General features: G+C 45.9%; 1 protein-coding gene across 1 annotated transcript in view; it reads left to right on the forward strand.

Annotated features, from left to right (window-relative positions):
* The first annotated feature begins 4802 nt into the window (after nucleotides 1-4802).
* IGSF9 (immunoglobulin superfamily member 9) overlaps nucleotides 4803-21858 on the forward strand; it is a 43671-nt gene continuing 26615 nt past the window's right edge. The window contains exons 1-4 of the mRNA XM_032234194.1: nucleotides 4803-5209; nucleotides 10176-10504; nucleotides 11702-11899; nucleotides 17406-17558. Coding sequence (XP_032090085.1) covers nucleotides 10447-10504; nucleotides 11702-11899; nucleotides 17406-17558 — 409 coding nt within the window. The 5' untranslated portion in view covers nucleotides 4803-5209; nucleotides 10176-10446. The remainder of the gene's footprint in view (nucleotides 5210-10175; nucleotides 10505-11701; nucleotides 11900-17405; nucleotides 17559-21858) is intronic.

Raw genomic sequence — 21858 nt, forward strand, 5'->3', positions numbered from 1 at the left:
AGATTCAAGCTGGAAATAAGGAGGAATTTCCTGCCTGTGAGAACAACCCATGGAACAGAAGTTGCCTTTGGAAGTTGTGGGAGCTTCATCCCTGGAGGCTTTCAAGAAGAGACTGGACTGCCCTCTATCAGAAAGGGTGTAGGATCCCCTGCTTGGGCGGGGGGTTGGACTAGATGACCTCCAAGGCCCCTTCCAACTCTTACTTATAAATTACAGAAAGAATATCCTGCTGTTCACCTCCTAATCTAAATGCAATGAAAATCACCCCCACTCTCAAATTCACCGTCAACTTCCAGGTCTGCTCATCCCCAGCCAGGATTATGGGCAAGGGTGCTCCTACCTAGAGGAACCCAGAGCGTTCCCACGCAAGGCCAGCCCCCCACCCCACCACCCTTCCCCATCCCTGGGATCAAACCATTTCACGGGTGAAATCCCAGCCACAAAAGGGAATCTTTGCAGGGGATTAAAATCGGAGAAATTCTACACCCACCCAACCGCCCACCCCCAAGTAGAATTTCGCCCTCCCCTTCCCCTGAATTGTGGTGGTGGGGGGGGAATTCAGCTCTGGGAAGAATCAGCCTGTATGCCACTCCGCAGCTGAGCCCTTCCCAAGCCTTGGATGTCAATGTTAGATCAACAGCTAACCGACAGTTTGCAAGACAATTTGCCCTGAAGCTCTTTGTGTGTGTGTGTGTGTGTGTGTAAGACCCATTTAAAAAAAAACAATGGGAGATAACGAGTTTTTTTTCTAAATGAAGATGACTGGGAGTGGAGGGAGGAGGGTCTTGTAAGAAAGCACAATCGTTCGTTTGTGCCTTTTTTGTGCAAGGGGCCCGTTGTTGCCTTCGGCGACGGAAATCGTTCCCACTCTACTCCTTCCCTTCCTACCTAGCAGGGTTGTGGTGCAGCCGCAGGGCACGGAGCAAAAAAATGGAGGAGATATTTAAAAAGAAGGGAAGAGGAGGGGAAAAATAACACAGTTGTGATTATTGCTTGGATATTCCGGACCTAGCAATAGCAGTTAGACTTATATACCGCTTCATAGGGTTTTCAGCCCTCTCTAAGCAGTTTACAGAGTCAGCATATCGCCCCCAACAACAATCCGGGTCCTCATTTTACCCACCTCGGAAGGATGGAAGGATGAGTCAACCCTGAGCCGGTGAGATTTGAACTGCTGAACCGCAGATAGCAGTCAGCTGAAGTGGCCTGCAGTACTGCACCCTAACCACTGCGCCACCTTGGCTCTAGGACCTGTTTTGCAGGGAGAGAGGGGGGATTTTAAGACCAGAAGTGGTGTTGAGATCCACAACCAGATGCCTCCTTGAAAACTTTCCTTAAATACATAGCCAAAAGGACATGTTCAGGCCTCTGGGAATGGGGGGGGGGGAATCATATTTAGTGTCTAACTATAGAGGTAAAGGTTCCCCTCATACATTATGTGCTAGCCGTTCCCGACTCTTGGGGGCGTTGTTCATCTCCGTTTCAAAGCCGAAGAGCCAGCGCTGTCCGAAGACGTCTCCGTCGTCATGTGGCTGGCAGGACTCAACGCCGAAGCCACACGGAACGCTGTTCCCTTCCCACCAAAGGTGGTCCCTATTTTTCTACTTGCATGTTTTACGTGCTTTCGAACTGCTAGGTTGGCAGAAGCTGGGACAAGTCACGGGAGCTCACTCCGTTACACGGTGCTCGGGATTCGAACTGCCGACCTTTCTGATTGACAAGCTCAGCATCTTATTATTTCTATTATATTTTAAAATCTTAATTAGCTCTCCCTGTCAGAGTTTTTGAGACTGCTGGCCTCAAAAAAGGGGAGGGAGGAAAGGAGAATTGGAGAAGGAAGGGAAGGAAGGGAGAATTGAATGAGGAGGTAGGAAGGAAAGAAGTAGAGAATTGGAAGGAAGAGGGAGGAAGGGTGGATGGGTGGGAGATTGGGGAGGGAGGGGGAGAAAAGGGGAAGGAAAAGAAAAAAAGGAAGGAAGGAGATTTGGAGAAGGGGAGGAAAAGAAGGAAGGAAGGAGGAACTGGAAGAGGGAGAGGGAGTGGGAGATTGGGGAAGGAGGAAGAGAAAAATGGAAGGAAGGAAAAGAAAGGAAGGAGAATTGGAGAAGGGGAGGAAAAGAAGGAAGGAAGGAAGAACTGGAAGAGGGAGAGTGAGTGGGAGATTGGGGAAGGAGGGAGAAAAAAATGGAAGGAAGGAAAAGAAAAAGGAAGGAGAATTGGAGAAGCGGGGTGGGAGAGAAAGAAAGAATTGGAAAAGGGAGAGAAAAGAAGGACAGAAGGAGGAATTGGAAGGGGAAAGGGGTGCGTGGGAGATTGAAGGAAGGGAGAGAAAAATGAAAGGAAAAGAAAAAAGGAAGGAAGGAGAATTGGAGAAGCAGGGAGGTAGAGGAGGAAAGAAGAAGAGAATTGGAAGAAGAAGAGGAAGGGAGGGAGAAAGGAAGGAAGGAGGAATTTTAAAGGGGAAGAGGGCGAGTGGGAGATTAGGGCGGGAGAGAAAAGAAAGGAAGGGAACAAAAAAGAAAGGGAGGTAGGAAAGATAGAAAAGTGGGGAAATAAGGGGAAGAAAGGAAACCGAAGGGAAAGAAAGACAATAAGGTGGGTTTTTTTTTCCTTTTAATAAAAGTGGGACTTGTCTTAAGGAAAATAAATGACCAAATTTGCTTACAGCAATAACTATTGAGGACCAAGGGGGCAGATTTGGCTCAAGGGGGCCCCTGGGGCCAATCCTGCATTTTAGCCCTTCTGGAATCCAGAGGAGGGAGGGTGGCATGAATAACACTCCAGTCCTTTTTTTCCCTGCTGTGAAAATCCATCTTTGGGCCCAGCGGAGGGATCAAGTACCGGCAGGTGCCCCCCCAGCGCAGCCTCTCCGGGGAGGGATCCGATGTCTCCTGGGCAGAGACCTGGATTATCTTAAAAGCCCCTTCAAGCCGTATCTTGTTTCCTTCTCTCAGAGGTGCTGATTATAGAAGGGTGGAGGATTTGGGGGGGTGGGATAATCTCATCTTTTGGGATACCCGCAGGCCATGAATGTTGGCTTCCTGCCTCGGGAGGCTGGGGGGGGGGTGTTGGGGGTTGGGAGGGTCCAAAAATGCAGGAAAGAAGGCTGGGTGGGATCGAGAAGCAACAGGTGGGGTATTAAGTGACTTCATTGTATGGCAACTTGCATTTGATCATGGTGTAACTGTGGGGAGGGGATGCCACAGGGCATTATCAGAGCAGGAAGGCCTGCTCTGGGAAGGAAGAGAGAGGAGAGAGGGGAAGGGAGGGAAGGAGGGAAAGAAAAGGGAAGGAAGGGAGAAAAGGGAAGTAAGGGAAAGAAAGGGAAATAAAAGAAAAGGGAAGGAAGAGAAAGAAAAGGGAAAGGAAGGGAAGGAAAGAAAAGGGAAGGAAGGGAAAGAAAAGGGAAGGAAGGGCAAGAAAAAGGAAGAAAGGAAGGGAAAGAAAAGGGAAGGAAGGAAGAGAGAAAAGGGAAGGAAGGGAAAGAAAGGGAAATAAAGGGGAAGGAAGGCAGAGAAAGAAAAGGGAGGGAAAGAAGGGAAAGAAAAGGGGAGGAAGGGAAAGAAAGGAAGGGAAAGAAAGGGGAAGGAAGGAAAATAAAGAAATGGGAAGGAAGGGAAAGAAAAAGGAAGAAAGGAAGGGAAAGAAAAGGGAAGGAAGGAGGAACAATGGAAGGAAGGAGAAGTGAGGGAGGAAAAGGGAAGGAAGGAAGGAAAAATGATGGAAGCAGATGCGAGGGAGGAAAAAAGGAGGGGGGAAGGAAGGAAAGGAAGGGACAGGGAGGGTGAAAAAGGGGGTGGGTGGAAGGTAGGAGGGAAGGAAGAGAAGGAAAAGGGAAAGGAAGGAAGGACTACTGCACCTCAAGAAAATTGTGTTAGTTTTGCCTCAAATGAAAGGGCTCAACTCCCAGAATTCCCCAGCCAAGCCTGCTTTTCAACCGCCGGTGACCCTTTTCATGTATATATTTATTTGCTGAATTTATGTACTTTGTCCATTTTAACAAAACACCCCACTTCATTTAGCACCAGTCCTTTGCAACCTGAGCCATTTCCAAGGTTTTTTTTGGGTGGGGAATTCTGGGAATTGAAGCCCACCTGTCTTAAAGTAGGGGGCTCAGTGGCTAAGTTGCTGACCTTGTCGATCAGAAAAAGGTTGGCAGTTCGGCGGTTCGAATCCCTAGCGCCGCGTAACGAAGTGAGTTCCTTGTCCCAGCTTCTGCCAACCTAGCAGTTCGAAAGCAGGTGAAAAATGCAAGTAGAAAAATAGGAGCCACCTTTGGTGGGAAGGTAATAACAGTGTTCCGTGCGCCTTCGGCGTTGAGTCATGCCGGCCACATGACCCCGGAGACGTCTTCGGACAGCGCTGGCTCTTTGGCTTTGAAACGGAGATGAGCACCGCCCCCTAGAGTCAGGAACAGCTAGCACATATGTACGAGGGGAGCCTTTACCTTTACCTAAGCGGTTTACAGAGTCAGCCTCTTTCCCCCAACAATCTGGGTCCTCATTTTACCCACCTCGGAAGGACATCTTAAAGTTTGCCAAAGTTGAGAAAAAAGCACCGATTTAGTGGAACCACACTAGACTTTCTGCCCCACCCCTCCCGTGGGCAGAGAAAAAAACTACACCTCCCAGACACCTTTGCGACATTAAATCCCTCCCCCCAGGTACCAAGACACGCCCCCTCCCCTTTCCAGCTCCCCTTTTAAAGCACCCGTGTCCTGCCTTTGCCTGCCGGCGATTGGTGCATTCGGAAGGCGCAAGGAACGCTTTCGGGCAGGGGATTGGCCGTTGTCCCGGGCAACCAAGAGGCTGGGGAGTGGGAGGGGGGAGCAGCAGAGCGAAGCCCCCGCCCCTCCATTGTGTGGGAACTTTCCTCCCCGCACGACCCCCCCGCCCGGACAGGAGTTTCCCACTTTGAGCGTCTGCTTGGTTTTCTAGCAAAGCGAAGTCGCTCCGAATCGGGATTTGGAGCAGATGCAAAAAAGAGGATCGGATTTGCGCTTCGGAGCAGCCGCGGAGTAAATTGCACGGAGTGCAAGGGGAGAGAGAGAGAGCGCAGCGCCCGGTCACCCGCGGGCGCCGCGTTGCAAAGCTTCGCGTCGCGCAAAGTTAGCCCTTAGCGGAGCCGTGGATGGCGGCGGGACGGGGGCTGTCCGGACCGGACCGAGAGCCCTGGCCGGGAGTGGGCATCTCCCGGCGGAGACGAGCAGGTAAGCATCCCGTTGCGGTCCGCTTCTCCCACCAGCAGCCCTGCGATCCTGATTCTCCCTGCGCTTCGTGTGAACCGGACCCGTGCAAAACCGGGTTATGCAAGGGGAACACGCGAGCTTCGGGGTGGGGGCGGGCACGGCGTGGGTCTGATCCCGTGCGGGGCTAAACCGGGTTTAAGCGGCGCGTCCCACCGACGGAGGGAGGGAGATGAAAAGAAGGAGATCTGAGATTTTTCAGTGGCTTGAAGAAGGATCGTGGCGTCCGCCTCAATAAGGACCAGTCTCTTGAAATGTTTCCCTGGGCTCAGGAAGCGCTCAGGCCACTTAAGCCGGACTCCAGGGTGGGTTGATTTCCCACGGAGCTATCAAGAAGAGCGGCGGGGAGGGTAGCCACGCACGTGGGATCCCTATTTATCAGACACACTGGGAATATTTAATTTATCTATCTATCTATCTATCTATCTATCTATCTATCTATCTATCTATCTATCTAATTTTCCTATTCTATCTATCTATCTAATTTTCCTATTCTGTTCTTTCTATCTATATATCTAATCTTATTCTATCTATCTAATTTTCCTATTCTATTCTTTCTGTCTATCTATCTAATCCTATTCTATCTATCTATTTATCTATCTATCTATCTATCTATCTAATCTTCTTATTCTATTATTTCTATCTATCTATCTATCTATCTAATTTTCCTATTCTATTCTTTCTATCTATCTATCTATCTATCTATCTATCTAATCTTCTTATTCTATCTATCTATCTAATTTTCCTATTCTATTCTTTCTATCTATCTATCTATCTATCTATCTATCTAATCTTCCTATTCTATCTATCTATCTATCTAATCTTATTCTATCTATCTATCTATCTATCTATCTATCTATCTATCTATCTAATCTTCTTATTCTATCTATCTATCTATCTAATTTTCCTATTCTATTCTTTCTATCTATCTATCTATCTATCTATCTATCTATCTAATCTTCTTATTCTATCTATCTATCTATCTAATTTTCCTATTCTATTCTTTCTTTCTATCTATCTATCTATCTATCTATCTAATCTTCTTATTCTATCTATCTATCTAATTTTCCTATTCTATTCTTTCTATCTATCTATCTATCTATCTATCTATCTAATCTTCCTATTCTATCTATCTATCTATCTAATCTTATTCTATCTATCTATCTATCTATCTATCTATCTATCTATCTATCTATCTATCTATCTATCTAATCTTCTTATTCTATCTATCTATCTATCTAATTTTCCTATTCTATTCTTTCTATCTATCTATCTATCTATCTATCTATCTAATCTTCTTATTCTATCTATCTATCTAATTTTCCTATTCTATTCTTTCTATCTATCTATCTATCTATCTATCTATCTATCTAATCTTCCTATTCTATCTATCTATCTATCTATCTATCTATCTATCTAATTTTCCTATTCTATTCTTTCTTTCTATCTATCTATCTATCTATCTATCTATCTATCTATCTAATCTTCCTATTCTATCTATCTATCTATCTATCTATCTATCTATCTATCTATCTATCTAATTTGTATTTATTTACAATGTATTGTATCCCAAATAACTTGTTCACACAAACACATTCAGCTCAGTTTCTCCAATTTCTCTGCATTCTGCAGCCTGTTGCTTATTTGTTGCTTATTGTTAACTGTGTTTATTATTCAGTGTATCTGCCGCCCAACCTCGCTTAGCCAGAGCAACTTTGAGCTGCTTAGACTAGGTTAAAATCTTAAACAATAAAAGCATTAAAAGCATTTAGCCCTCAACCGTCCAAGGGGGCTGCTGCCTTTGTAGAAGTCCTGCAAATAAATCTTGATTTATTTACTACAGTTGTGCCCCACTTGGCACATTTATTGCCAGTGCACCCCTGGGCCTATCTAAAGAGGTTGTGTGAATTGGCACCTCCAGAAATCTCCTATTTTCCTCCTCATGACGCCTCCCAGAAACCCTGGACTACAATTCCAATTGTTCTGTCCAATACCTCCAGCCAGGCCTGCTTTTTCCTAGGTTTAAAAACTCCCAGAAAAGGGACTAAGAGAGGATGGAGGGGGGAGGGTGAAATCCTGATTTTCAGGATCATTGTTTTGCAAAACAAAACTTAATATTTTTTTTTGCATTTGGAAATTGACCCAAGGAAGCGGAAGTTAACAATAAAAAAAATCCTGATTTTTCTGGACAATTGTTTTGCAAAACAAAACTTAATATAATTTTTTCCCCCATTTGGAAATTGACCCCAAGGAAGCGGAAGTTGGCACACCTTTTGAGCCTTTAATTTGAAAAGAAACATGAAATTTTCTCCTCCCGTTGCCAGCAGCCAGGAGAAACAGAATTATATTGAATTTTGTGGCCCAGGGTGTGTGTGAGATCGTCCCTCGAGGTAGGTGCTTGTTAGGGTTCCCCCCCTCCCCTTAAAAGTGGGGTGGATTTTGTAGGGAATAAAATCACTTCTTGGGCAGCTATGGGAATTGGATAAAATAAAATATGTCTTTTTAAAAAGACCCCTCTGTTATCTTCTTTGCATCTAAAACATATATGTCTCCTTTTTGTTCATCCAAACTGGTTAAAAAAAATTGAAGATGCAGAGAAGGGATAAAAAATGACCGAATCAAGTTTTAATTGGATACTAAGTTTTTACTAAATCAAGTTGGATTTCATGGATGTTGCTGGACTTATTTTATAGCGGTGTGGTGTGGCTGCGGGAGTAAATCCTTGCTCTTTTGAGGGGGAAAAATGTCCTTTTTAAGTTTTGAAAAATAACTTAAAATTCAGACGAATCTTCCAAAGGAAATTCGCTTTACTTGCTAGAAAATTACATGGGGTGTTTTTATCTTGACGGTCATACTCAGCAAATAATGCGAATTTAATACACAAAATAGCCAACACCTGTTTTGGTCATCTTTAGTTGTGTTCTTAGCACTTCTGTTGTGAACTTAGAAGCAGGTACTTCTTAGATGTGAAATGAGCACATGAAAAGTTTAAATTCTTGCTCTAGTGGTCAAAGGCTTGCTGAGAGGATGGTCCTTGAGAATTGCGGTGTTTCAAAACTGCGCGAGAAACTGTTGGCAAAATTTGCAAATTTATTTGCATTTCACCTGCCATGATTTGCCACTGATCCGGAAGCCCAGTCGCTCAACCTCGCCTACCTTGCAGGGTTCTTGTGAGGATAAAATAGACGTTAGAGGGTAGCTGGGACTGCTGGCCAGGTTAAGCTGCTTAAAGAGGCCTGTCCAGTTTTACAGAAGGATTTATTTGCGGTAATTGTCAAGCTGGGGCCAAGCCTATAATTGGATACTCTCATCTCTGCAGTTTAATCTGAATTTCCTGCCTTCTCTCTTAAAGGAATATCTTTTTTTTTTTTTTAAAGGGAGTGAAATCTCTTTTTCCCCAGCTGGGGCTAACGTTTTGCACTTTTCCTAGTGCAAAATGCTGCAAAAGGGGGCTAAATTCCTTTGATGTGTCTGTGTGTGTGCGTGCAGAGGTCAAAGAAGAGGAATTATCTCCTGTTTTTAATGGAGCTGAATTGCAGACAGGAAGAAAACACGGGAAAATAACCTCGTGATTGGCTTGTTTTTCTAAAGTTTAATGCAGCCAGCGATGGAGGCTGGGCCAGATTTGCAGAAAGGTGGAGTGTTTTTTAAAAAAACGGAAATGGAGCTTGAAGTAAAATTTAATTCAAACTGGCCTGTTGTTGTTAGTTGCAAAATCATGCCCGACCCATCGCGACCCCATGGACCACGTTCCTCCAGGCCTTCCTGTCCTCTCCCATCCTCTGGAATCCATTAAATCTCACGCCGGCTGCTTCAGTGACTCCATCCAGCCCCCTCCTTCTCTGCCGTCCCCTTCTTCTTCTTTTGCCCTCCATCGTTCCCAGCATGAGGCTCTTCTCCAGGGAGTCCTTCTTCCTTCTCATCCAGTGGCCAAAGTCTTTGAGTTTCCTCTTCAGGATCTGGCCTTCTAAAGAGCAGCCAGGGTGGATCTCCTCTAGGACTGACCGGTTGGATGGCCTTGCAGTCCAAGGGACTCAATGCAGGAGTCTTCTCCAGCCACCAGAGTTCAAAGACCTCCATTCTTTGGTGCTCAGCCTTCCTTATAGTCCAACCTTCACAGCCATCCATGGCAACTGTTGAGGACTATCGTAGTGGTCGTAAGTTGAGGAATAATGGGTGAAAAATGAGCAAGGAGAGATTCAACCTGGAAATAAGGAGAGGTTTTCTGACTGTGAGAACAATACACCAAAGGAACAGAAGTTGGGAAGTTGTGGGAGCTTCATCACTGGAGGCTTTCATGAAGAGCCTGGACTCTTGTCAGAAATGGTGTAGGGTCTCCAGCTTGGGAAGTGGGGTTTGGACTAGATGACCTACAAGGTCCCTTCTAGCTTTGTTATTATTCTGTTATTCAGAAATTGTGGGAGCTTCATCCCTGGAGGCTTTCAAGAAGAGACTGGACTGCCATCTGTCAGAAACGGTGCAGGGTCTCCTGCCTGAACGGGGGGTTGGACTAGATGACCTCCAAGGTCCCTTCCAACTCTGTCAATCTGTTATCTATAAGGTGGTCCAACTTTAGGACACATGGACATCAACTCCCAGAATTCCCCATGCTGCCTGGCTAATTCTGGGAGTTGAAGTCCACAGGTCTTTAAAAGTTGCCAAGTTTGGACATTCTTGGTTTAAAAGCCATTGTAGGAATATGGCCCAAGGACAGACAGAAGCCTTTTGAAACGGTGAAAAATGTTTAAATTTTAAAGCGTCTTTCCAAAACAAGGCGAAAGGACCATTTTACTTCTCCCGTACTGGGTTTTCTTCGGAACTAAAACAAGTTTGCGAAAGATTTTTTAAAAAGGGAGAGCCCGCCTCCATAAAGCCTTTTGTATAGAAGAGTCTCAATTTTCTTTCCTTTTGCAAACTTCGCTCTCAACAGGTCAATGCTGAAGGGGAAATTCCCCCACCGAAAATGCTCCGGGATTCCCACCAGCAGATCGGCGGGAGATGAAAAGCGGGGCTTGGGTGCCAGACGCTTCCCTGGCACCTCTGGAAGGCTGCGTTGAAAAGCCAGAGGCTTGGTGCGCGAGGACGGTGTGATTGGACGGCTGGCATCCTTTCCCTAGAGGCCGCCGCCCAAATATCCCGCGCGCGGAGGGTCTCAGAAGAAGCGGTCATCCCACGCAGCGCTGGGCCTGGGTAGCTGTGCTATGAATTGGTTGCTGAGGCTTCTCTGCGTCAGCCTGGTCTACATCAGCCTTGCTGGAGGTAAGCTGGATGGGAGAGGGGCTGGGAATTCACCCAGGGACCCCTGCCGAAACTGAGGATAAAGTTGGGGTTGACTTTTGCTGGTAACATGCAAGTAATTCTTAAAACGGAAGCCTCTTCCTCCTCTTAGAGCAGGGGGTGTCGATGCGGGTCGCATGAGGGTTGTGTTTGACCTTGGGGGTGGGGGGAATGGAGTGGGCGTGGCCAGCTTGACATCACTCGTGTCGGGGGTACCTGTGGGGCCCCAAGCACCCTGCCAGTGAAAACGGGCTCCCAAACTCTAGCGGTATGGAGGCTATGAATTCGGTCCTAGAGATGGATATTTCTCTCACTGGGCACCATGAGAATATATCTGCGGAACACAAAACTCCGCATGGGCAACAGGGAAGGGCATCCAGCCAGTAAACACTCAGCTCCATTCAGTGGCCCAGACGCCACCCTGCAAGGGATTATGGGGTCATTAAAAGACAGTGAGGATGATATAAAAGCTCAGTGACTTCCTGCCAACAAAAACAGTTCCCGGGGGGGGGGGCACATAAGCCTCCTGGGCCCCATTATCAGCTATGACAGCCGCCTCCAGCCCTCTGCCAGATCTAAGTATCCCGTGGCCTTTGAGTTTGACACCCCTGACTTAAAGGAATTTGGATACCGCCTTAACCCAAAAGGTTGCCCCCCCTAAAAAAGACTGGTGGAAGCCACTTCCTCCCCTTAGAGGAATTTTGATACTGCTTTGGTCCATGGATGTGGTGGCTCAGTGGTTAAGACGCTGATCTTGTCCACCAGAAAGGTCGGCGGTTCGAATCCCGAGCGCCGCGTAACGGAGTGAGCTCCCCGTTCCTTGTCCCAGCTTCTGCCAACCTAGCAGTTCGAAAGCAGGTAAAAAATGCAAGTAGAAAAATAGGAGCCACCTTTGGTGGGAAGGGAACAGCGTTCCGGGCGGCTTCGAGAGTTGAGTCATGCCGGCCACATGACCACGGAGACGTCTTCGGACAGCGCTGGCTCTTCGGCTTTGAAACGGAGATGAGCACCGCCCCCTAGAGTCGTGAACAACTGGCACAGATGTGCGAGGGGAACCTTTACCTTTACCTTGGTCCAAAAGCAAGCTCAGGGCAGCCTCCAAAAAACGAGGCAGAAAAACGGAAGCCTCAAAAAGGCTTCAGCGTGGCTGATCGCCCTCTCTCTCAATGTTATTCGCAGCAGGTAACAACAGCAAAGCCCAACCTCGCACGGTGGTTGGCCGCCAAGGAGAGAGCGCCCTTCTGCGCTGCAACCTGCTGAAGCCAGACGAGACGAATCCCCCGCTCTACGTCATTGAGTGGGTGCGATTCGGTTTCTTGCTTCCCATCTTCATCAAATTCGGGCTGTATTCCCCCCGGGTGGATCCAGATTACGTTGGTGAGTGAATTGAGGCAGGAGTTCAACGGGAAAAGCTTTCCGCTGGTCTGGGATGAGTGCCGCAGCATGGATGATGCCTGAGGGGGGGGGAAATATTCATCGGTTTAGTTTTCATTGTCAGCGTTCCAAATATCATGCAGAATTAAATCAAGAGACCAAGGCAAAACTATCCTTAAAGTTCCAATTTAATAAGACAGACGGACCCGTCTGAATTTTGCTCACGTGGGCATTGGGATATGGCAATGGATGTGAGTGTGAAAAATGTCACTTTTTCCAGTGCTGTTGCACGGTCCCAAAATGAATGTTTGTAAATCGATGACATGGTGGCTCAGTGGCTGAGACGCTGAGCTAGTGGATCAGAAAGGTCGGCCGCTCGACGGTTCAAATCCCTAGCGCCGCGTAACGGAGTGAGCTCCCATGACTTGTCCCAGCTTCTGCCAACCTAGCATTTGGAAGGCAAGTAAAAAATGCAAGAAGAAAAATAGGGGCCACCTTTGGTGGGAAGGGAACAGGGTTCCGTGTGCCTTCGCCGTTGAGTCATGCCGGCCACATGACCACGCAGACGTCTTCGGACAGCGCTGGCTCTTCGGCTTTGAAACGGAGATGAGCACTGCCCCCTAGAGTCGGAAACGACTAGCACAGATGTGCGAGGTGAGGTGAACCTTTACCTTAAGTCGAGGACTATCTAAACTTTTAACACCTTGTGTAAATACAACCAGAAGTTTGGAACTAACTGGTTAATAGTATCTTGGGACCACCATTGGCAGGAGTTTTAAGCTCCCCGTGTCATTTCATTTCCAAAACATATTCTCGTATTCTATTTTCGCTAATGCTTCTTAATTCTGATGAAATGGTGGCAGCGAATCCTAGCAAACGCGCCTTCCCTTTTGAGTTCGGAAATGAAAGAACTTTCCTTCTGGATTCCTTCTGAAGCCCCATCGTAAACTTATATAGCCATAAAGCAATTTAGTCAGTTCGTTCTGGAGGGCAAGAAGCAAAGTTCAACCCGGCTTTCGTGTTCACACTGCAAAACCTGCAAGATAAATTCAGAAACGCCCCCGATAGCACCGCTAAAATGACTCAAACTGTCTTTAGTTCTCGCCCGGCCGCACGGATGAATAAAAAAAAACGTGTTTTAATTCAATTGGATTGCAAATTTGATTTATTTTTTTTATTTTTTTTAGTAACCCAGACATTTGAGAATCGTGGCTCTCTTTGCAAAGAGAAATGGCCCTTTAATCTGTAGACATTGGACTTGGCTTGCCCAGAAAGGGTGTGTGTTTGTGTTTGCAGACAGGTGTTGGCGATTTGGCCCTCATTTATCGATATAGCATGGCAAGGTCGATTTACGGGCAATGGAGCTTGAGAGCGTGTTTGTTTTGAGAAATAGGGAAACCCAAGCAAGAAGTATAAAATACTAGCTGAATATCCGTGCGAATCGGGATTGATAAATCGACACTTACAGCTTGAAAATTAATGAGTAGTTACTATCGGCCACTCCTCTCCCCTTCTCTCCCTCAGGCTTGCCCCATTGATCCTCTCCTCTCCACTTCTCTCCCTCAGGCTGGCCACATTGATCCTCTCCTCTCCACTTCTCTCCCTCAAGCTTGCCCCATAGAGGCTTCTCCTATCTTATCCCCTTCTCTCCCTCAGGCTGGTCCCATTGATCCTCTCCTCTCCCCTTCTCTCCCTCAGGCTGGCCTCATTGATCCTCTCCTCTCCCTCAGGCTTGCCCCACAGAAGCCTCTCCTATCTTATCCCCTTCTCTCCCTCAGGCTGGCCCCATTGATCCTCTCCTCTCCCCTTCTCTCCCTCAGGCTTGCCCCACAGAGGCCTCACCTATCATCCCCTTCTCTCCCTCAGATTAAGTTAGGGTCAGAGTGTTTTTTCATGTGGGGAGGGGGAGTAGAATGTCTAAACTCCCAGCCCGTAGGCCAGACGAGGTACGCGCTGGCCACGCCCATGCCCAAGTGGTAGTTGGAACAGAGTTATTTCGGATGGGGAGGGGAAGTGATTCTCAAATGAGTTGGGAAATTTCATAGGTTCTGCCAGGGAGAAAAAAAAGGCTTTTCCAGCATTCTCCGGAACATTCTGGCATTCTCCATGTTCCGGCATTCTCTGAAATGGTTTTTTTTTTCAGGTCCTAGAATTTTGTTTTGTTTTTGAGGAAGCTTGTTGGGTGTTGTGTAGTGGTAATGACCAAAGTGACACAAGAACTGCCTCAGAAAACCTCTTGGGTGGTGGAGGTGGCCCCAAATGGCCGCCGTTTTGGTCTTTCCCTCCCCCCTCCCTTTCTTTATCTCCTCTTGTGCTCTTTTCTTCGCTTCCTTTTTTCCGGGTCAGGGATTTTTAAGAGACGTCTCTGCCCGATTGTCTGGCCAACCTTTTGAACCCTTTTCTTCTCTTAAACAACCGAGGGTGGGAATCCTCCTCAGGATTGTCAGCTTTTCCCCCCCAGACTTGCTCAGACCGGTTGCCTATGAATATCTGGAAATTGTCCTGCTTTAATTGCTGCTGCCGCTGCTTTTTTCCTTCACGTTCTCCAAATACCTGCCAATTTGATCTGAAATCTAGGCTGCGACAGGGGGTTTATTAAGCCAGACACGAGGTCGTGGTTTGCAAGGAACGGAAACAAGGCGGGGGAATCGGAAAATTCAGATTATAGCTTAGAGCTGGCTTCTCTTCAGAGAGTTTTGTCGGGGATCCTTTGAAAATCCTAAACTAAGTTAGTTGGAGATTCAGTCTTTAGTGAAATCACCCTTCCTTCCTTCCTTCCTTCCTTCCTTCCTTCCTTCCTTCCTTCCTTCCTTCCTTCCTTCCTTCCTTCCTTCCTTCCACCTTGCTTTCCTTCCTTCCTTCCCTCCCTCATTTCTCTTTTCTTTCCTTCCTTCCTATGCAAACTTCCTTCCCCTCCCTTTCTTGCTTGCTTCCTTCTCCCTCCCCTCCTTTTCCCATCCATTCCTTCCTTCCTCCTTCGCCATTTTCCTTCCTTCCTTCTTCCATTCATTCATTCCCTTTCTTTCTTCCTTCCTTCCCTCCTTCACTTCTCCTTTCTTTCCTTCCTTCCTTCCTGTCTATGCAAACTTCCTTCTCCTCCCTTTCTTGCTTCCTCCCTCCCCTTCCCTCCTTTTCTCATCCATTCCTTCCTTCCTTCTGCATTTTCCTTCCTTCTTCCATTCATTCTTTCCCTTTCTTTCTTTTTTCTTCCTTCCCTCCTCCACTTCTCCTTTCTTTCTTTCCTTCCTTGCTTTCTATGCAAACTTCCTTCTCCTCCCTTCCTTTCTTCCTTCCTTCTCCCTCTCCTTCCTTCCTTTTCTCATCCATTCTTTCCTTCCTTCCATCTTCCATTCATTCATTGATTCATTCATTCCATCCCTTTCTACCTCCCCCTATCTCCTTCCTTCCTTCCTTCCTTCCTTTCTTTCTTTCTTTCTTTCTTTCTTTCTTTCTTTCTTTCTTTCTTTCTTTCTTTCTTTCTTTCTTTCTTCCACTCAAACAATTTGATTAACTAGATTCAAAATAAGGGGAAAGCCCCCACCATATAACAAGAAACAAATACAGTATAAAAATCAAATGGAAAAAAATTGCTAAATAACAAGAAACAAATACAATGTAAGAAAAATAAATTTTAAAAGGAATAAACTTGCTACCTAATAAGAAATTAAGTACAATGTAAAGAAACAAAAAGGGGGGAAAAACCCCACTATATAACTGGAAACAAATACAATACACAATTACCCATCAATAACCACATGAAGGAACGTGAAGTTCCGATATGCTGCGTAAATGTAGTTTATGTCTAAGTTTCGTTTGTGTGTATTTTGTATGTTTGTAAATAAAATTATTAATATAAAAAAAAATAACAATCTGGGGATAAGTACTATAGACAACTGATCTGCTCATATGTTGCTAATATTGTCAGGGCTGTAAATCCCTGAATAGCTAGCTGGACTGGAAATAATTCACTTTCTTTGCCTAAATGTCTGCTTCCTCAGAAGAAGCATGCAAAGATACGAGAATATTAAATCTTGGCTTGCAGTTCAGACTACTGTATAAACAGAGGCGTTGTGTTTGATAAACAGGGTGGCAGCAAGCAGATAGGATAAAATTAAACATATTTATTTGTTCTTGATTGCCTGTGTACACACAAATGTGCACACACCCTCAAAATCAGGCCACAATTCATCAGCACAGCTGAAGCTTACAGAGCCCTCGCTCTGCTTCCTTAATTTACTTCCTTGATTTCGAATCCTTTTAAAGCAGCGTTTTTGATCGCTTGAAGATGAACGGACTTCAACTCCCAGTTGAGGAATTCTGGGAGTTGAAGTCCACGCCATTTTAAAGCCAATTACATTGCCGCGTTTGAAAAAACACTGCTTTCAAGAAAGAAACATACACCACGTATTCTGCCTTGCAAAACCACTGTCTCCCTCGCTGTTTACGTTGGGGGGGAAGTGTGAAAAATATGTAGGCTCCGTAGCGTGAATCCAGGTTTCGAATCCAGGACCACTTGGCCGTAGCTGCACCCACTAGCCCAGTCTCAAAAAAAAAGTGTGGGGGTGGGTGGGAGGTAAGCTTTGCTAACCGATTGCTTTCGCTGCAGAGGGGGGGTCTTTGAAACTTTATTTACTAACCAATAACCTGCCATTTCCCGAGTATTTATTTATGGGGGGGGAGGGAATGTCTGGACTAAGCATAATTTCTAATGTTGGATTTTCCCCCTTACCAGAGAGAGCCCCCTTGAGGAGTACTGTGAAGCCGTTAGCAAGGCAACTCCGCTGCGTTGTACGGTAGAAGCCATTTTACGGCAGCACAGTAGAAACCATTTGAAGGCACAACAGGCTGTATCTTAACAGAACACAAACCCCGAGGGGTGTTAGGGGTGTCCTACCCCCACAGTATTTGTTTCCAGAGAGTAAGACATCTGTGTACCAAGTTTGGTTGAAATTGCTCGAGGCGTTCCAGAGTAATGCTGGAACATACATACACACACACTCATTTTTATATATATAGATTATGCTGCCCATCTCAACGATTCCAGGCAGCCATCTTGTAACTGCAGGATGGGTGTAGCCATTATACCTTCAAAGTCCAGTCATTAGTAGCTCTTGGGGTCCGTCGCAATTGTAAATGGTTGCTAAACGTTTAGCTGTAAGTCAAGGACTAACCAACGTGTAAAAACACTGCTTGGTGGCTGAGAGGCACTGGGAGCTTTTAATTAACAAAATCATTCTGTTTCCTTATTTTATGGTGTGGTGGCCTAGAGGTGGCGCCCTCGCCTCACCATCAGGAGGCTTGTGAGTTCGATCCTAGGTAGAGGCGAATATTTTTCTCTCTTGGGCTCAATGAGAATATATCTGCCGAACAAAACTCCGCACTGGCGACAGTGAGGGCATCCGGCCAGTAAACTAAACTCCCTGTTTAGTTGCCCAGACTCCACCCCGCAAGGGATTATGGGGCCGTTAAAAAGAAGAGGATGATTCTGTTTCCTCATTTTACAACGCAGGTCGTGTACGCATCGAAGCTGGGGCTTCCCTACAGATTGACCGTCTGCGCACCGAGGACCAGGGCTGGTACGAATGCCGGGTTCTATTCCTCAATCGCCCCAACAATGATGATGAATTTCAGAATGGCACCTGGATCCACCTCATTGTCCATTGTAAGTCTTGAATGTCCTTTTTTCCCCCTTACCGGGGTCCATCAGTAAGTGGAAAAAATTCAATAGAACCATGGTCATGCCTCTCCTGTGGCAGTCCTCAGTTTACAACCACACTAGGAAACGAAACGTCTGTTAGGTGAGTCGTGCCCAATTTTGCCACCTTTTTTTTGCTGGGGTCATTAAGTGAATCACACAGTCATTAAGCGAATCCAGCCGCCCGCTTCCGTTGCCTTTTCTTGTGGGCAGCCATCTGGAGAAAGCTGCAAAATGCATGATCCCATGACTCCGAAACAGTGCAACCCGTCTGAAACGCCTGCCAGTTGCTCAGCAGCCAAATTTCGATCCTGTGACCAGGGGCGACGGTTGTAAGTGCGAGGACCAGTTGTTAAGTCCCCTTTTTTGGAGCTGTCGTAATTTTGAACAGTCACAAGTTGAATCCGCCAGTTGAGGTCACGTATTATTATTATTATTTTTTTAAGAAAGGACATTGCCCTTTGGAACTCACTGACACAAGATGCCCTCTGTCTGTTTTCAGGCCTTTTTTTGTTTTTTTAAGGATGGGATAAATTGGCAGAGGTTAAGCATGAGTTTAATAGATTTTTACATCTCGCCAGATCAGGAGAGTAAATTTCCTGGATAGTCTGCTTCGTTGGCAATGCCACCTGGCCCGATTCAATATCTGGGGTTGCAAAATTGTTTGTCCCCAAGGAAAGAAGTAAGGACTCAGTGGCTAAGATGCTGAGCTTGTCGATCAGAAAGGTCGGCAGTTCGGCGGTTCGAATCCAGAGCGCCACTTAACAGAATAAGCTCTCCTTCCTTGCCCCAGCCTCTGCCAACCTAGCAGTTCGAAAGCAGGTAAAAAATGCAAGTAAAAAAATAAGGAAGTGATTAAAAACTGCTATATATATGAAGTGACTATTTAGAATACCTTGTTGAAAAATGAAGGAATAACATTTTTGTTTGAATGTATGATGTACAAGGACAGTAATGAAGATAAGCATACTTGATAGATGATTGGTGGGATTATATATAATTGAAATCAGTGATATACAAATATAAATGGTTGGTAAATCCTTTTATATCGGGATAGGTGATTATAAAAAGGTATATTGTTATTAAACAGACAATCAAGAATGTAAGGGAATTAGGTTTATTGAAAAGAAAAAAAATATATTAATCGTAATTGAATATACATTGTACAATGAAAGTGAGGTATTTAGTTATATTAGATGAAAAATCTGTGATTGTAAATGTAATTGAGAATATGGACGTAAAAACACCTGTAACCAAACGACACGCTGTATGTAATGGATGAGAATTTTTTTTAATGTTGTGTTTTTTTAAAAGAAAAAAAATTGAAACAAAATGCAAGTAGAAAAATAGGAACCACCTTTGGTGGGAAGGGAAGAGCGTTCCGTGCGACTTCGGCATTGAGTCATGCTGGCCCCATGATCACGGAGACGTCTCTGGACAGCGCTGGCTCTTCGGCTTTGAAACGGAGATGAGCATCGCTCGCTAGAGTCGGGAATGACTAGCACAGATGTGCGAGGGGAACCTTAGGAAAAGAGCATTTGCTTATCTTATTTTGTGGGGCGGGGGGACTTAGAAAGATCTTCACATTTTATCTTCGTGTTGTTTTTAATCTCCCGTGGAACTTTTATACAGGATATTGCAAAAGGGAGCCGGCACAACAATAACTTTGGAAGTTTCCTACTTTGGAAAGTTTTTTTGCCCATTTTATTTTCTTCCCGCTTTGCGAAATAAAATAATAATTTAAAGTAGTGACTGTTTTTCCCTTTCAAAGCAGGCCAGAAAGGGACTTAGGGAAAGATGGTGGTTATCTCACAACCACGCCTGTTGATTCAAGGATCCCTTGCCCTACAAATGTCATTCTTCCTTAGCTGATTATTGACCTCACCTGCCATCTGCCGTCTTGCTTTGAACATAATCCTGTTCTCCTTGGTGCTGTTTTGCTAAACCCACATTCTAATCTCCTTCCTGGTTAATTGTTGCTTTGTGGATGGCCGGCCTTGAACAGGGGGAGGGGGGGGGAAACCCTCTCGGTGGGTGGGCGACTGCCTTGGATTAAAATCTCCCACAAAGCAGAAGACTCTCATGAAGGCTGTTGATTGTGACTGCTCTGAGGCTTCCCAAGAGCATGAAGCCAACTCCTTGTTGTACCAGCAAAAACCCCTTTTATTAATGTTCCTGTGAATTTTGCTCCTTCACATCGAGCAAGGGAGGATTTATAGTCACAGACCTTCTCTGGCTTGAAGAACTGCCAGGCCGATCTCTGCAAAACTTGGCCAGGAGTCTTGGAGAGTCACCAACCAATGAAGGGAACTAACGGTCTCCTGCAAACTCCACTCCCCTTTCGCTCCTCTTTTATTTCCTCTGGGAGGGGCCATTCACCGTCCATCTGTGGCCTTCCTGCCAAGTCGACCCCTGTTCTTTAGCTGTTGCCTTCGTCTGGCAACTCTGTGCATGCGCAAACTGGGAACAGGCTCCAGCTGTTCTTCTGCCCCACTGATGTCTGACTCCGAAGGCAGCTGATAACTGTCAGATGGCCCTGGCCCCTCTCTGCCTCTGACACAGAGCCCTCATCAGGGCCTTCCGCAGACTCCAGGACTGGCCCAGGTTCCTCCCCAACCTCCTCACTGTCCAAATCTGCTGTCAGCTCCGCTGGCGGGCCACAACAGTGGCCAGTAGGAAGTATTTTATTCCTTATTTTATAAAGCTGGATTTAAATGCTGGCATCTTACAGTGGGGGAAGCAGTAAGACCCATAAGGCTTGGCAATCATTCCTGCAGGCCCCCAACAAATCAATCTGCCTACATTTTCTCCCAAATCTCCCCCCCACCCGCCCGCCAAAAAATAGGGAACATCTCAATGAATATAATAACCGGGTGACTGTCAAAAGAGCTTCTGGTTTGTAATTATCCTAAACCACCCTTCAGGTGTGTCCAAGCTTGGGAACTTTAAGACTTGTGGACTTCAACTCCCAGAATTCTAGCTGGGGAAGTCCACGAGTCTTAAAGTCCACAAGTTTGGACACCCCCTGATCTACCTGAAGGGTGATTTAGTCCACAAACCACCACAAGTCTTAAAAGTTCCCGAGTTTGGACACCCCCGAAGTAGATTAATAAATGAACTTTTTGGTGAGCCAGGAAGGTAAGGATCGAGTTATAACTGGCCTTGCTGGTCTCAGCCCTCCTTCCATAACAGGAACTGGTATACCAGTAGTCCTTGACTTACAACAGTTCGTTTAGTGACCGAAGTTAGAAGGGCACTGAAAATAGTGACTTCCGACCATGTTTCACATTTACGATAGTTGCAGCATTCCCAGTGGTCAGGTGATTTAAGTTCAGATGCTTGACATCCGACTCATATTTACGACGGTCGCAGTGTTCGGGAATCATTTGGCGACCTTCTGACAAAGCCAAGTCGACGGGGAAGCTAGATTCACTTAACAACCGTGTTGTGAAGTTTCCAGAAGAATGACCTTATTAATTCACGAGCTATTGTCAAGTTGACACGTGTTACCAATTTAACAATTGCAGTGATTCATTTAACAAATGTGGCAAAAAAAACCACGTTAAAATGGGATCTAACAAATTTTTCACTGAGGAGGGGTGGATAAATCCGTGACCCGACAATTGCACGCTAGACAAATGCGCGCCGACAAAACCGCAGCAACAAAACCATGATTAGGGTTAGGGTTATAACGTTTTCGTGTCCCACTATGTTGTTTGTTGATGGCGTGCTTTTGTCGGCACGATTTTGACGCCGCGGTTTTGTCGGCGGGCATTTGTCTAGGGCGCATTTGTCGGTGAACCGGATAAATCATCGTCACGTGACCACACAGGACCCCGCAAATGGTCGTAAAAGTGGGGTAGTTGCTAAGCGCTTAAAACCGCAGTCACCCGACTGAGTTGGACATCCTAACTTCAGAAACAGGTAGCAAGTACCTTTTGCGGGGGTGGTCCGTTGCAACTTCAAATGCTTGCTAAGCAATCGGCTGTAAGTCGAGGACTTAACCTGCACCGTATTTATTTATTTATTTTTTTGGCATGGTGTTTAACCGCCATGCAGGTAGACCCCCAAGTAAAACACTTCAACATTTAAGTAAATCGTGCTACGTGTTGTAAGGTTTTAACATCTGCGGTGAAGTCTGTTCCAAAGGGATGTTGAACCCACCCAAATTTGAGATTTTGAGCAGCACGGCGGGGAGATGGTAGCAAGCAAGAGGGGGAGAGACAGACAGACAGACACAAAAGAATGGAGCGTGGGAATCTTGAAA

The sequence above is a fragment of the Thamnophis elegans genome, chromosome 17 (assembly GCF_009769535.1).
Source record: "Thamnophis elegans isolate rThaEle1 chromosome 17, rThaEle1.pri, whole genome shotgun sequence".
NCBI lineage: Eukaryota > Metazoa > Chordata > Lepidosauria > Squamata > Colubridae > Thamnophis > Thamnophis elegans.